This window comes from Daktulosphaira vitifoliae, unplaced genomic scaffold (assembly GCF_025091365.1).
Source record: "Daktulosphaira vitifoliae isolate Bord-2020 unplaced genomic scaffold, ASM2509136v1 Scaffold_1, whole genome shotgun sequence".
NCBI lineage: Eukaryota > Metazoa > Arthropoda > Insecta > Hemiptera > Phylloxeridae > Daktulosphaira > Daktulosphaira vitifoliae.
In genome coordinates, this window is record NW_026099572.1 from 36,887,728 (window position 1) to 36,904,449 (window position 16,722).

The 16,722-nt window shown below is 25.0% G+C and overlaps 2 protein-coding genes across 3 annotated transcripts; both read left to right on the forward strand.

The window, feature by feature from the left end:
* Positions 1 to 2,769: 2,769 nt before the first annotated feature.
* Positions 2,770 to 11,755, forward strand: LOC126904093 (soluble calcium-activated nucleotidase 1-like). 2 transcript variants are annotated; one of them, XM_050682825.1, is made up of 5 exons: positions 2,770 to 2,888; positions 3,127 to 3,622; positions 3,734 to 4,089; positions 4,691 to 4,886; positions 11,693 to 11,755. In XM_050682825.1, the coding sequence occupies exons 2-5, from the start codon at positions 3,127 to 3,129 to the stop codon at positions 11,707 to 11,709; spliced, it is 1,065 nt and encodes a 354-aa protein (XP_050538782.1). In that variant the 5' UTR covers positions 2,770 to 2,888; the 3' UTR covers positions 11,710 to 11,755. The 2 variants fall into 2 exon arrangements, with proteins under 2 accessions (XP_050538782.1, XP_050538775.1); XM_050682818.1 differs by lacking the exon at positions 11,693 to 11,755 and having other exon boundaries at positions 4,691 to 4,950.
* Positions 9,776 to 11,755, forward strand: LOC126904088 (soluble calcium-activated nucleotidase 1-like). Its single transcript, XM_050682806.1, has 4 exons — positions 9,776 to 9,831; positions 10,395 to 10,887; positions 10,999 to 11,354; positions 11,497 to 11,755. The coding sequence occupies exons 1-4, from the start codon at positions 9,829 to 9,831 to the stop codon at positions 11,707 to 11,709; spliced, it is 1,065 nt and encodes a 354-aa protein (XP_050538763.1). The 5' UTR covers positions 9,776 to 9,828; the 3' UTR covers positions 11,710 to 11,755.
* Positions 11,756 to 16,722: the final 4,967 nt, after the last annotated feature.

The following is a 16,722-nucleotide window of genomic DNA, read 5'->3' on the forward strand; positions in this document are numbered from 1 at the left end:
GTGCTCATTTTTTATGTTTTTACATAAAAATTCTCAGCCCTCATTGAAACAATTTTGATGATCAATACATCAAAAAATTGAATTTTAATTTAGTTGAACTTATAGTCACCGAATATTAGAAACTCTTAATTTTATAAATCAAATAAATTTCTCAAAATTGTAATATTCTAAAAAACGGCATCTTCAAAAAACTTTTTTTAATTAAATATCTCAAGAAATAATAGGGGTATAAAATTCGTTTTTAAATTGAATTACACAGTAAAATCATTTCACTAAAATGAAACATTTTTTAATAATATATATACTTAACTAAACAAAAATTTTACGCTGATTTCAAATCGAAATTTGATTTTTTCTATCTCCTCATTTTTGAGATTCTTACTGAGTAGAATGCAAGTATGTACACATAAAAAAAATAATTAAAAACAAAAAAAAATCCTTGAAAAGTTATTATTGATTTTTAATATGTTAAAAATAAATCATGCAAAATTGAGTTTTAAAATGTCATATTTAACTTATTTCTTTAGGATCATTAAAATTATTTCAGAGTGGGCTATGAATTGGGCAAATATGGAAAAAGAACATACAGCATCGTAAAACCAATATACTTTTAGTTTTGAATCGAATTTAAAAAAAAACAATAAAATAGTTCTTAAACAAATCTACTCATCTGAACGTATAGTAAAATTGATTATAATTGTTAAAAATTTATTGTTAAATTCAGGTGTAACTCAAAACTATTTTTTTAGAAATTATTTACACATTAAACTTTAAAAAAAAATTGCATTATTATAGGATGGTAGTAGAATAGAGCAAAAATATGAATAAACAACAAAGCAAAATTATTCAACTTTGTATTTGAAAACTATAATATTTTTGTTTACTTATGAATAAATACATTCGTCTACAAGGAACTTTCATCGGAATCAAATATACACTTTTCTAAATCAACCTATTGAGCGTATTATAAAATTTGATTATAATTGTAAAAATTCATTGTTAAATTGTGAAACTAAACATCATTTTTATTTTCGAAATGATTTACATAGTAACACGTTACCAATATATTTGGAATATTATAGACTGGTAGTAACACATACAAATAGAGTTAAAAAATTAATTAATTACAAAGAAAAACTATTTAATTTTGTAGTTGATAACTTTTATTGTATCAAACCTAATTCGACGATAAATACTTTAAAAATATTAAAAGTGAATGATTTTAATTGTCTGTATGGAGAAAGCTAGTTAAGCAACTTTTTATTTGATAAAAGGGATATTTTTCAATTTTTGAGGGTAATATCTTTAACTAGTTTATAGTTGTGATCATTTAATGTATTGTTAAGAAATGTTGGTCAAGTGAGGGTTGAGAAAATAAATGAGTGACACACAAAAAAAAAAAACACATTGTAAAATAATTTTAATATGAATAAGAAATTTCTTCAAACAAGGGGAGAATACAGTGATGGGTATTCATTGAAGTTATTGAATCTAAATAAGATAAAAATCAAATGAGTTACATTTTTTTTTCTAATACAAAAACTTTTGTAAGATATTTTTAAATAAAATAAAATACAAAACCGAGAATTTTAACACAAAAATAGCATATTTTTGGCTACGGTACCCATTTTCACTATGAAGACAAAATAAGTTCAAAATTTCTTTTTTCCATTTAAAATACATTATTTAAATTTTAATTTAAAATATATATAAAAGTGTCCGTATTTCTGAAACACTTTTAAAAGTTATGTTGAAGACATTAATTTTTTGTGAAAAAGTTGTCATTTTGAATCCCCCCTGTGGGCAGATAAAGGGTCAGATTTATAAAAAATATGTACTAAATGATAGGTAAATACCTACTATATCTATTTATAAGAAAATTGGATTAATTAATTTATTTTTTAAAAAGTTATGGCAGTTTTAAGTAAAAAAAATTGAAAAAATGTCAAAAATTAGCGATTTTTAAATTTGTAATTTTTTTGGAGATTTCCTCTATATACGGGGAACTAGGGGATTTTTTTTTCAATTTTTGATGGTAATGTCTTTGACTAGATACGATTTGTGATATTTTGACGTATCGTTGAAAGAAATCCGTTCGGTGAGAGCTGAGAAAAAGTGTTAACAGATACAAAAAAAACACATCATTGTAAAATTAATACCTTCTCAGCTTCCCATCGAAGCTAAAAAATGTTGTTTATCTTATACTTTGAGAACATTGCATGAGATATAGTTTGCGGATCGCCCTGTACTTTCATTTTTTGTATTTCCAATATGAAATATNCAAGCGAAAAAAATTTTTTTTTGGAAATCTGAAAAATCATATCGATTTAATCATAATTTAAGTATACATTCTGTAGCCAAAACCCAAAAATTAATATTCATTTAATAAATTTTTCTGGATAGCCAAATCACATTAAAAATTTTAATAGCATCCTACGCCAAATGACGTTTTTGTGACTTATTAGTTTTTGGATACAAGAATCGTTAATTTTTCAAATGAGAAAAACAAATTTTGCAACATGAAGTATCTAAATAACCAATTAAGAAAATAAATATGATATGCAGATTAAAAACAAAACTTTGTTGATATATTAAAAACGTTGATAATGCAAAGTACATTTTCAATTATTAACTATTATCTATATAGCTATTTTTAATACAAAATAAATAAATAATTATTGGATTTCATTTAATAACTGGGTTATTATAATTATTATACATAATAATTATATATTTCATATATGATAGTAAAATAGTTATAATATTATTTTAAATAATATTTTATAAAACGATAAGTTATTATATGATTTTTCTATATAAAGCAGATTTCATTATATTTTATTTAGTTCTCATTTGACACAATAAAGAGTTTCTTCGGGGAATTTAAAGTACACAAATAAAATTATCTTAATGTAATTTTAATAAGAGGTTTTCTCAATTCGCTAATTTGAATTGATAAAAGAAAATTCATAATTTTCAAAATTTTACATTTAAATTATTAAAATTCAAAATTTTTATAATTTGTTTTTAGTATATTATGTATATAAGTAAAACTATAATAATTATACATGAATAACTTTATATCATATTGCTGTATTTTAATTAATTAAAATGTTTTTAATATAGATGACTAGGTTATTAGGCATACTGCTTTTAGTTGTTATTTCCATTCAAACGATACTTGGTGCACCAACCAAAGTTGAAAAACCAAGTTCTATTTGTAATCGAATAGAAGAAATCAACACAACTTATCCACTGACTTCTCCTATTAAAGGAGCTGATGGTTCCATCGAATACCGTATTGCTTTAATCGCTGATTTAGATTCAGACTCTAAAAGCTCGAAAGAAGCTCTAACCTGGATCAGTTATTTAAAAAAAGGATACTTAAAATTCAAGAAAGCTGGACAAAAAGTCGAATTCAAATGGGATAAAGGAGATGATAGCAGATTTACATCAAACTTTGCCATTAAAGATCGTGGATTGGAGTTATCGGAATTGGTTACATTTGATGGTAAATTGTTAACGATTGATGACAAAACTGGAATTATCTATGTCGTTGAAAATGAAAATACATTGATTCCTTGGGTAATAGTTAACGAAGGAAACGGACGTAGTGTATCTGGTAAGAATAGAAATATAGAAAATGCTACTTTTTTTTATAAAGGAAAAAGGAAATTGAATTTTTAACGAGTTAAATTTTGTTGAACTTAATTTTGAAACGATTTTGATTTAGGCTTTAAAAATGAATGGGCTACTGTTAAAGACTCGAAACTTTACGTAGGAACTCATGGAAGGGAATTGGATACTAAAAATGGTGTAAATTATTCAGGAATGTGGATTAAAATAATTAATGCAGAAGGATCAGTAAAACACGTCGACTGGACTGATAATTATGTTAAAGTACGTGCGGCTGCTGGCATTAAATACCCAGGATACATGACTCATGAAGCTGCTGTGTGGAGTGATATTCACAAAAAATTCTTCTTCCTTCCAAGAAAAGCATCACCAGAAAAATACAATTTTAAGGATGATGAAAAAAAAGGGACCAACTACCTTATTTCAGCTACAGCTGACTTTAAAGATATTAAAGTAAGTTCAAACTTAAACAAATTACAGAATTTTTTTGCAGAAAATTTAAACACTCCCTTCTTGCTTAGTCTTGATTAATAAAATCAACACTTTTAACCTTCATTTTAATGTCTTCTAGGAGATCTTCTATCGGAAATTTGTACGGTAAAAAACTAGTTTTAAGACCCAACTAAGTATTTCAGTTTCTTCAACGAAATTTCACCTACTTATTATATATTCACAATAATTTTAAATAAATAAATTTGTAAATATTTATATTGAGGAGGCAAATATATATTGGGATAAATAATGTTGTAGTACCACAGGATCTCTGCCAATTAGAGAGTTAATTCGTGGTGGATTTTCGCAGTTTTTAATGTCCATCCAAATATTAATAGGAAGAGGATACCTTTTCTAATAAAAATATTATAGCTAACATTAGTTTATGACAAGTTAAAATATAAACATCATAACTAATACTATAATTAATTAACGAAGAAAAAATTAATCAAACTGTTTTTTTTTTAACAGTGATTTTAACTACTGTCAGATTTTATTAAATGTATTTTAATTTTTAAATTCATAAGAAAATATATTACAAATTAATTTTTTAATTTTTTAGTCCGTTAAAATTGGAGAAATTGTACCATCTCATGGTTACGCCAGTTTTAAGTTTGTTCCTGATACAAATGATCAAGTAATTGCTGCCATCAAGTCCGAAGAGGTTGGAGAAACTACTGGAACTTTCATTACCGCATTTAATATTGATGGAAAAATTCTTTACCCCGAAACCAAAGTTTCTGATCTGAAATTTGAAGGTTTTGAATTCATATAAACTTAATATAAATTATATCTAGAAAATAAAACTTGTTATCTACAATACTTTTGTTAATTTATATATTATAAAAACAATTATTATATTTATAATATTTATAATATTTAAGCGATCCGTTAAGTCATGTGATCTCTTCAAAAGAGGAAAATTTTTAACCATGAATTCTATTTAACTGATTATTTGGTAGTTACTGAAAAGAACGGTGACGGTTCTATTTCTAAAGTGATCCCTTGCTCGGCAAACAGTGACATTCGTGAGCAAACCTCGAATCTGTCACGGTTCATGACATTGTTACTGGCTCGACTACACCCTCACTTTAATCAACTAATCTTTACCTAGTTTCATTTATAAACTTCAAATGATCCAATATAATTTTTTTAAAAATCTAGTTAAATCCTTTTCATTATAAACAGTTCCATGTTAGTATAAGTAAATTTATATTGAATCATACAATACAAAGAAAATATTTAACCGAATCATTTGAACATTTTTATATAATATATAAATGCATAATAGTCATACGACTATTAAACAGACAGAATAATACGAAGTTAAAAATCATTAGAGGTGTTAATAACAAATTTGGGAACATGTTGTCACTGTATTAATCTTTGTATTAACTGCGATAGGCACAATGATAGAAATTCATAAAAAATTTTCATTATAATTAATTTTTCATTTCATTCATATATTAAATACTTCATTAAAAATATATAGAAAGTGATTTTTTAAGCATACTACTCCTAATTTTTCATTAAATAATGATGAGACCAATTTAAACAATTTTTTTTATAAATTCTTCTATTTTATATAGAGAAGAGGAAGAGTTTTTTCATTAATTTCCGATTAACGTTAATGGATGTGTTTCAATACTTTCCGTGATATTTGTAATATTATTTGTTTTTTTTATTTAAATATTTAATTTTATTTTTGTTGCCTTTATTTGAATACATGATTTTTGATACATTCGTAATTTGTACATGTTTAACTTAATTTTCTTTTTTAACAATTAAATTAAATTTCCTTATTAATTTTAACTGTAATATTTATTTTATTGCGCGAGTAACTTAATTACTCGCGTGTATTTTATCCATGTTCCTTAATCTAGACACGGCCTACGGTATGTTTTACATATAACGACATATTAACTTAGATTATACTTTTAACTAACTTAAAATTAAATTTCACCTATGGTCCGGTAATCATATCTGATAGGTGTGACTACTCGCTTAGGTGATGTTGATCCTTTCTACTATAGCTAATTGTTATTCAAGTGGCAAACCATGTTGTTGTTATAGGCCGACATAAAAAGCCCCCTTGCAGGGTAATAGGTCGAAAAGCAGGCTAGCATGTATTAGGTTTAATGATAGGAATGACATGTATATTTCTCCAGGTGGATGGTATAAGGTAATTAGTCCATAGACAGTTCAAGATTAATAGAAGAGTGTCCAAGCTAATTATACCACCTTGAGGTATAATATGAGGAAGAGAAAATTGGCGATTGGACAATAGCCACGTTTTGGATATAAAGGCAAACAAACATTTATGATTAGATAAAATATTAGCTTTTTTTTTATTAAGTTTGTAGGCTGTGAAGAGATACTCCTAATATTCCATTGGAAAAATGAAGGCATAATAGAGCACATGATATGTGAAGATATAAATTAATATTTAATTTTTATCGGTAAACCTTTTATTACGAATTCTCTTTAGGTTGGCGCCATTCGCTCAGTTTCCATTATATGAACTGCAGGTTTAATACAGAATATAAATTTTTAAATTTTCCATAGTCTCCCTAAGTTCAATTTAATTTTTGAATTATTTATATTTAACGGAAATGTATTTATAAGTAGTATTATAATTTGTAACAAGTGAAAACCTTTTATACATTATGTTTAAAAGTAAGGTAATAGTCAATTTTTTATACAGAGTATTTAGTAAGTAAGGAAACAGGTCAGTTGTTACAAATAATAAAAAAAATAGAGATTCGTTTCCTTACTTAGTGACTACTCTATATATGAAAACTATTGAAACTATTTTCAATGGAATAGCTTTATGTTATCACACAAATATAAATGTAATGTGAATAAAATACGCTGTAAATACATAAAATCGATTTTGTTTTTCAACATCAAATTGAAGGTTATTTAATTATTTTTTAATCTTGCAACAATAAATGTTTCATGATAAAAAATAAATTGTATTAAATTAATATATTACAATTGTTTCATTCACTTTTGTAATTTAATCTGTTAATTACGTATAAAAAAAATTGTTTGTACGAAAATTTAAAAATATAAATACAATTGTGGAATTATTTTCTTAAGCCATAAGATCTATTAAAAGTCTTAAATTGCAATTAAGTAAAAATTGAACTTACTATGTCATTATATATTTTTTTGACGTTACTTCACGCTTGTTTATAATAGTATGAAAAGTACCAATTATTTAGAAATATGTGAAATTATAAGTTACCGATTCAATTTTTCGCTTTTTAAGTTACAAACAAAATGATGAATTAACTTTTTTTGTTCTTAAGTGTAACTTTTAACTAATCTATAAGTTTTTAAAAGAGATATCAATTGTTATGACATATTGTGGTATAATCTTTTAATTGAAGTATTTTTTGAAACATAATATAGTTATACTTTAAAATTTAACAGATAGTATTTCATTAGTCAATTAATAATTTTAGTTGTAATTAAAATTTTTAACTAATTCTTTTAAAATAAGCACTGTATCAAATGACTCTTAGTTTTTACAAGTGTTTTTTTGTATAGATAAAGCATTGGATACATTTAGACATTATGATTGATATAATGTCTAAATAGATGATTATAATAATAAAAAAATGCGATGTACTTTCATGTATACCAAGGTGTTAAATTTGAGAGATATCACAGTGCAAAACTGGTGATACATAGTGGCGCCGACATTATATTTTATAGGTGTTGCATGATAAAAAAAATTCTCTGAGAAACCTATGAGGAAAAATAGGGCAACTAGTTATCTAAATAATCTGAAAAATAATAAAATTTAATATATTTATTAAGATCTCTAATATTTACTATAAAATATTACGACAAAATAGAAAATAATCACTATTTATCCAGTTTTATACTTTTTACTGATTGGCTTGTAGAAAATATAAGATTTAAACTGTCTTATAAATTAAGTGTTTTTAATAATTTGTTTAATAAAAACATAATATTCTTTAATTAACAAAGGTAAATGATTTTTACTCGAAATCTTTTGGTAAATTTTAGAATTATATATTTAATAGACTAGTTCAACAGTACTTTTTTTGGCCTTAATGATATTTTTTTATTTGGAAATTATAAAACAGACTCATATGGTTCCCATAAATTTTTTAAAGGAAATAAGTTTTTATTCTATTTTTAATTTAAATTATTTGATATGATTCATTTACTATAACTATTGGTTGATCAATTTTATTATGTCAGCTCTGTATTATAGACATTTATCTTGTCTAGCTATAGGGGAGACTTGAATATTACCGCGTATCAGCATATCTTAAAAACTGTACATAAGTTACAATATCCAGTCCCTAAACATCATAAACTGACGCACGTAGCTCTCTGCGCGTGCAGCTTCAGTTGGTTCAGAACGTTGACGATCTGAACGTTCTGACGTTACGCTGGGACCTAAAAGTTTTTTCTTCATTCTTTATAATTTTTTGGAAAATTTTCGATAAGATATAAGCCATACTATATTTATATTGTTACACATTGAATCCATATTTTTTAACAATAAAATATTATAAAATTAATATCTAAAATAATGTTGAACACACGATTTACTTAACTGTATTTTGGAGTCATAATATAAAATAATCCAGTTTGACAACTGTGCACAGAGCGCAGTATTGTCAATCAGAGATATGAAATAGATAACTATAAAAATGATGTAATTTTATTTTGAATTTTTTACCAATACCTTCATACCAAACAAAGAAAAATTAATTTGAAAATTTAAACAAGCTTAAATATCCATTTTTATCTTCCGCTTATTTTTCTAATATTCCTAAAAATAGAAAGCTTTTTGTTTTCACGTGCTAGTTTGTGTCAACTCAAAATTATATTTTTATTTCTTTTATTACATGGTTATTCACCAAATTATTTTCTGTTTTAATTTATTGAATATTTTTACTTGCGTAGCTAACTAAATTTCCTACTGTTTTAAAAATGTTTGTTTATATAAATTACAACCTTATTAAAGGTCCCCGTTTTTAGGAGACAACTAATATACAATTGCTCAAAACAATTTTTTTTACAAAACTATATATTCTTAAGTATATAATTATAATTTTCTTATTCTTAGTAAAAAGTGATATTTATCAGTAAACTTTTTAAATATATCCCGATGATAATGCAATGAAATAATAATTTCAGGTTGTAATTTCAATATGTCTTTTCATACAAACATATTTGGAAAACTTCGATTTTATTCATATTAAATTGTACAACTTCAAGAGAAGTTAACAATTAAATTTTTAAGATAAGGCGGACAATTTTCGTTTTTTTTTTTTAAGACTATCAATTGTATGAAAAGTAGTAAAATATTTTACGTTTTTCCATTACTGTTTTCAAATAATGTTTCTTATTGAGATAATAATATAAAATTTTGTAATTAATATTTAAATTATTTTAATTCAAAATTTTTCTATGTATAAATTTTACAAATAGGAATATAATTATTTTTATATTCATCTTATATGCTTATAATATAATACTAAACAAGATGCAAAGTACGTTTTCCACATATAAGCTATAATCTTTTAATTAATTAGTTTAAAAATTCTTAGTGTAATTAATTAGATATATCATATGATAGAGATATGGAATTTATATATAAATCAAACTGTGCTAAAATTTGATTTAGTATATATTTGATGATCTGTTGACATGGTAAGTACACTAATTGGAAAATCTGTAAAATTTAAATTTGCAATAAAGGGAAGACGTATGTAACTTCAATTAATTTTCATTATTTAATTGATATAACATCAGTAAAATATTATGTTTTTAATTATATTGAAGTTGATTTACATTGAGTAATTAGAATATTAATATTTTTCATTTTTTTAATTGACAATTGTACGACTCATAAATTATTTTTAAATAGACACAATTCATTAATAACAAAAAAAATGTAAGCTAATTATAATATTGCTAATTTTGTATAATTAATTATACAGTATTACTGTTAAAATAGTATGGTATCCTAAATATATAATTTATATAAAAATTAGACATATTTTATTAAGTTTGTGAAATATTATTTAATATTTAATGTTTTTTAAGAGATTATTTATTTTTTAAATTAAAATATCTTCCCAAAGAATTAATAATAATTAAAAATTCTTTGGAAATTATTTACTTCAATACAATCCAAAATTTTACAAACAAAAAATAATATTGGTTCAAAATTTTAAGTTTTGATTTAATTATTTAAGATTTTAATGTTACAGATGGCTAGTTTATTAACAAGTTTAGTGCTTATAACAGTTATTTCCCGACAAACTGTATTTGGTGCACCAACTGAAAAACCAAGTTCTATTTGTAATCGAATAGAAGAAATCAACACAACTTATCCACTGACTTCTCCTATTAAAGGAGCTGATGGTTCCATCGAATACCGTATTGCTTTAATCGCTGATTTAGATTCAGACTCTAAAAGCTCGAAAGAAGCTCTAACCTGGATCAGTTATTTAAAAAAAGGATACTTAAAATTCAAGAAAGCTGGACAAAAAGTCGAATTCAAATGGGATAAAGGAGATGATAGCAGATTTACATCAAACTTTGCCATTAAAGATCGTGGATTGGAGTTATCGGAATTGGTTACATTCGATGGTAAATTGTTAACGATTGATGACAAAACTGGAATTATTTATGTCGTTGAAAATGAAAATACATTGATTCCTTGGGTAATAGTTAACGAAGGAAACGGACGTAGTGTATCTGGTAAGAATAGAAATATAGAAAATGCTACTTTTTTTTATAAAGGAAAAAGGAAATTGAATTTTTAACGAGTTAAATTTTGTTGAACTTAATTTTGAAACGATTTTGATTTAGGCTTTAAAAATGAATGGGCTACTGTTAAAGACTCGAAACTTTACGTAGGAACTCATGGTAGGGAATTGGACACTAAAAATGGTGTAAGTAATTTAGCAATGTGGATTAAAATAATTAATGCAGAAGGATCAGTAAAACATGTCGACTGGACTGATAATTATGTTAAAGTACGTGCGGCTGCTGGCATTAAATACCCAGGATACATGACTCATGAAGCTGCTGTGTGGAGTGATATTCACAAAAAATTCTTCTTCCTTCCAAGAAAAGCATCCCCAGAAAAATACAATTATAAGGATGATGAAAAAAAAGGGACCAACTACCTTATTTCAGCCACAGCTGATTTTAGCGACGTTAAGGTCAGTCAGTTATATTGCATCATTCATTGATATCATTTTATAAAAATCGAAGTTAAAAAAATATCGTTTTTATTTCGTAATACTCATTATTAACTAAATATCGATTATAAAACTTATTTAAAAATAATTAATTATTTTTTAGGCCGTAAAAATTGGAGAAATTGTGCCATCTCATGGTTTTGCCAGTTTTAAGTTTGTTCCTGAAACAAATGATCAAGTAATTGCTGCCATCAAGTCCGAAGAGGTTGGAGAAACTACTGGAACTTTCATTACCGCATTTAATATTGATGGAAAAATTCTTTACCCTGAAACCAAAGTTTCTGATCTGAAATTTGAAGGTTTTGAATTTATATAGTTTTTTTTTACAAGTAAAAATAAAAAATTGACTTTGTAATTATTGATATGATTTTGTATTAGACTTTTTTTTTTATGTTTTTTCCATAATATAATATATATATATAGAATTCTTCGATTTTCTGAAAAAAAAAGATACAGTACATAAAAATAATTAGGAAAATAACTACTTTATATATTCAAAAATAATGTATGTGAAAATTATAAGAATAATTACAAATTTATATAATTTACAATATAACTATTGTAAATTATTTTCAACTCATAGTGTAAAACTATTCGAACTAAAATTTTGTGTACTTTAAATATAAACAAAAAATGTAAGTTAATAATTAGAAAATTGTATGTGGGGAATCATAGACATCATAATGATTATCATTCCCAACATGTACTGACAATTTTTGATAATTGGATCTTTATGATTTTCGAAGTCAAAAGAAAAAAAACTCAGCACAGGGGGGTCGCGGCACAGTGGTGACGTGGCATAGTTGGATCAAGTATAATGATATCTGACAGTGATTAAAATCACTATCAAAAAAAAACGCTTCGATGCAAATCTTTAGATAGTGTTTAATTTTAAAAAATTGGTGAGTTATTCCAAAAGCTTCATAAACTGCTAGTTTCTTATTAATATCCTGATTAAGATAAAGTATGTCGAATGAAAAAGGGATTATTAAAAAATAGTATTTCCCATAAAAAAATTATATTGATCAATACACTTTTCAATAAGTTATAGCATTATAATGTTAAAAATGTAAAAAATAAAATTGAGAATTTTCACACAATAATAGCATTTGGTAGCCATTTTCACCTTGAAGATAAAATAAAGTCCGAAATTTTTTTTTTCCATGATAAAGTATATTACATTAGCTTTAATTTAAGATATATATAAAAGTGTCAGACTTTCCGGAACACTTTCAAAATTTAAGTTGAAAAAGTCAATTTTTTGTGAAAAAGTTGTCACTTTGTATCCCCCCCTGTAGGCAGGTAAAAAGTCAGATTTATAAAAAAAATATACCAAATGATAGGTAAAGACATGATGCATCTACAAAAAAAAGAATTATATTGATCCATACATCTTTCAAAGAGTTATAGCATTATAAAGTTAAAAATATAAAAAAGAATTTTTTTACAAAAATCGTATTTCTTTTTATTAAGTTTAATGTCTGTTTTCACCATGAAGATAAAATAAAGTCCGAAATTTTTTTTTACAATTATAAAGTATATTACATTAGCTTTAATTTAAGATATATATAAAAGTGTCAGACCTTCCGGAACATTTTCAAAAGTTAAGTTGAAAAAGTTAATTTTTTTTGAAAAAGTGGTCATTTTAAATCCCCCCCTGTGAGCAGGTAAAGGGTTAAATTTATGAAAAAAATATACCAAACAAAAGGTAATAATATTACACATTTATATAAAAAAGAATTATATTGATATGTTCATTTATGAAAAAGTTATGGTACTTTTAAGTAAAAAAAATTGAAAAAATTTCGAAAATTAGCGATTTTTAAATTTGTAATTTTTTTGGAGGTTTCCCCCATTTACGGGGAACGAGGGCATTTTTTTCAATTTTTGAGGGTAATGTCTTTGACTAGATACAATTTGTGATCTTTTGACGTATCATTGAAAGAAATTGGTTTGGTGAGAGCTGAGAAAAAGTGGTAACAGACAAAAAAAAAAAAAAAAACACATCTTAGTAAAACCAATACCTTCTCAGCTTCGCATCGAAACTAAAATTAGTTTCAAAATAGTAATTGTTACTAATCCGTAGTGTAATAATATGCGTCCCGTAATGTATACAATGTGTACTGAATATACTGCCCGTTTTGAAATATTTAGTTCAACATCTAAATATACAGAGTGTTCAGTAATTAAGGAAACAGGTCATTTGTTATAAACAATGAGAACAATAGAAACGCGTTTCGTTACTTACTGAACACCTTTTATAATTAAAGAATTATTAAGATTTCTTTTCCCATTCCTTTAACGTACCCCTGTCTAAATTTGTAATTAAAATATGTGTTAACATTCACTTGCCTTTGGTTGAGGGCTGTTAATGCATTCATGCTGCCATTTAACGTGTCCAATAATTGCCGTAATTAGCTACTGATTCGCCAGTAACCACAACTACAAGAGGATAGCCCTTACATGTGTCTACACTAAAACCTTACTGTTGCTAAATCTATTAATTGCCGTTTGTACCTTATTATTTTCTTTCTATACTTCCTCTGATATTTCGCACCTGATTTTTTCTGTATTGGCTCTACGCCCTTACCTTCAACATGGGTTAAGAATTTTGTAACGGATGCCTTGAGTGTCTCCCTTCGCCTTGTTAAGACGGCCAGTTTGGATATTTCAATTAATTATAGGAGTGCGGCCGTAAATTTTATTTTTTTTTGGTGTTTTCTATTGGGATCTATCATTATAACACCTTAGTGTAAGACAATACGGGTGGTAAATTTAAATCTATGTTGTGATTATTTTTTAAATTACTATGTAATTTACTACATCTACCTAATTACCAATTTGTTTACCTGTTATTATACTCTTAACAAAAGCCTACAATAGCTCTACTGTACTGGAGCCTTTCTAAATTATAATTTTTACGTATTGATAAACATTTTATAAATTAAATGTGGTGATTGTCTACCACTCGTGAGTGCGACTACCAGCAAACACACCATTAAAAATTGTATTGTTTCTCAATAAAGACTTATTCCCTGTTTTACTGATTTTGATGTTTTTCATACTAAAAACACAAGTTCTTTTATTTTTTGCTTCGATGCCAAGCTGAGAAGGTATCATTTTTACTATGATATTTTTATTATTAATTTTTTGCATCTATCATTACTTTTTCTCAGATTTTGTTGGACCCATTTTTCTCAACAATACGTCAAAATATCACAAATTGTATTTAGTTGAAGAAATTTCTCTCAAAAATAGAAAATTTTCTCTAAATGGTGAAATTCCCTTAAGAAATACAATTTATAAAATCAGTAAATTTCGTCATTTTTTATACTTATTTTTCTTAAAACTACCATTACTTTTTTTAAAATGAATAATTAAAAAAAAAAAAAAATTATATAAATACCTTAGGTATTTCCTTTTTATTTTTTATTTTAACCACAGGAAGTATTCAAAATAGCAACTTTTGACAAAATGATAATATTTTCAACTTAACTTTTGAAAATATTTCAGAAATACTACATATTTTAAATATGCGTTAAATTAATGCTTATGTTACGTTCTATAAGTTAAAAAAAAATATGTCTCGATGAACTATCTTCTTTATACAAATGGCAGCCACATATAAAAAACATGATATTTTTGTACTCAATTTTTTTTAAAATTATGTACGTTTTCCAAAGTTATGAAAAAAAAGTTCGGGTCTCTCTTCCAAAAAAATTTAGTATGAAATTGTCTTTTCGCACATTTTCTTTTCAGTTTCAATTTTGTACTGTTATTATAACAAGGAAAAAATCTCTAAATTTTAGAAGTTTAGATAAATATCTCAAAATACGCTCAAAATATGTCTTCAAAAAAATGGTTTTATTAAGTTAATATTTTTACTTAAATTTGTCATAACTTTTATGTATTAATATTAAAATAAATAATTTTAATAAAATAATTATTCCTATAAATTGGCGTTCAAATACATTCTAAAATTGAATTATTCAAAATTATAATCTCTAGAGTTATATCTTATAATTCTATTTCATATCTTATACATTCTATAATATACTAATATTCGTACCCTCAATGATTTTATTTCCTGATGTCTTGTTGTATTTCATTTTAACCTAGATTTTTTTGGTTATTATTTACAAAAATGTAAAAATTTGTTTTATGGCTAATTAGTTATAAACTTAAAAATTAGAGGTGATAGAAAAAATCTAATTGCAGTTTAAAAATCAGAGCTAATATTTTAGGTTTAGAAAAAGTAATTTTTGTCACTGATGAAAATTCCTTGTAGACCAGTTTAGATCATATTATTTTAAATTATTTTCTCAAAAATTTAGCATCAAGCACTTAAATTTTTTTTAAGTTCTTAAGAAAAAAGAATTATAAATATATATCACGAGTAAAGGACTACATATTGAGATCAGGAGTGGCATAGTGACAGGACTTTAGTTTTAACTAATTAGTCATTTTGTACATAAATTCATTAAATATAATTTTTTTTATGTATTATGTCAGTACGGCACACACGATCACCTGTTAAACGAGAATTTAATACAATACAATGCCTAACACCGCTTACAAAATATGCCTTTTGTTGTGTGTATAGTTATTACATTTTACATTTCATAGTATAATATTTTAAAATCTGTCATTTCAGTATACCGCCCTGTGTTATTAATGTATTCATGTGAAACTGTGGCTGTGTTAACATTTTTTTATAAAAATATATCAGTGTTTATCGAATTTAGTTATTTTAATAAAACAGATTATTTGCATAAAAAAGTCCTATTCGATGTATTAACTTACAAATTGTGTTTTATACATAGAATTCATTGTAGAGTTTAAAATATTATTATTAGATAAATTCTTTTATCGTCAAAAATAAAGTTATGTTATTTCACACAGAATTAAAATCATTATAATTATTGAATTCTTTGTTAAATCATTTAAATTGTCTAATGCAATAGAGACTGGTTATATGTTCATACTTAAACAGTGATTTAAATCAACTGGGATCTAGCAAATTATAACTAAGTAGGAAAACATAGTCACTATGTTATATAACGATATATAGATATATAACGGATTTCTAGAATTATCAATATTTTCAATAGATAATTTATTAACTCAAATAAAAATAAACTTTTGTATTCTATCCTTTAAGTATCCCCCAACCTATATAAATAATATCTATTCATGTCAAAAGGTAACCCTGTTAAAAAAATATTTAAATAAGGTATGAATAGATTCTCTAATTCAAATATTATATCAACATAAAGCAATTTTTATAAAACAGATTATTTGCATAAAAAGTGCCCTTTGTTAAAATAAT

What these genes read in the sequence shown, in the direction of transcription:
- LOC126904088 (XM_050682806.1), top strand. An exon ending in AAACGGACGTAGTGTATCTG is followed by an intron (nt 10,888 to 10,998) that starts GTAAGAATAGAA and finishes ATTTTGATTTAG; the next exon opens with GCTTTAAAAATGAATGGGCT. An exon ending in CTGATTTTAGCGACGTTAAG is followed by an intron (nt 11,355 to 11,496) that starts GTCAGTCAGTTA and finishes ATTATTTTTTAG; the next exon opens with GCCGTAAAAATTGGAGAAAT.
- LOC126904093 (XM_050682825.1), top strand. Translation starts at nt 3,127, where the DNA reads ATGACTAGGTTATTAGGCATACTGCTTTTAGTTGTTATTTCCATTCAA. An exon ending in AAACGGACGTAGTGTATCTG is followed by an intron (nt 3,623 to 3,733) that starts GTAAGAATAGAA and finishes ATTTTGATTTAG; the next exon opens with GCTTTAAAAATGAATGGGCT. An exon ending in CTGACTTTAAAGATATTAAA is followed by an intron (nt 4,090 to 4,690) that starts GTAAGTTCAAAC and finishes TTAATTTTTTAG; the next exon opens with TCCGTTAAAATTGGAGAAAT.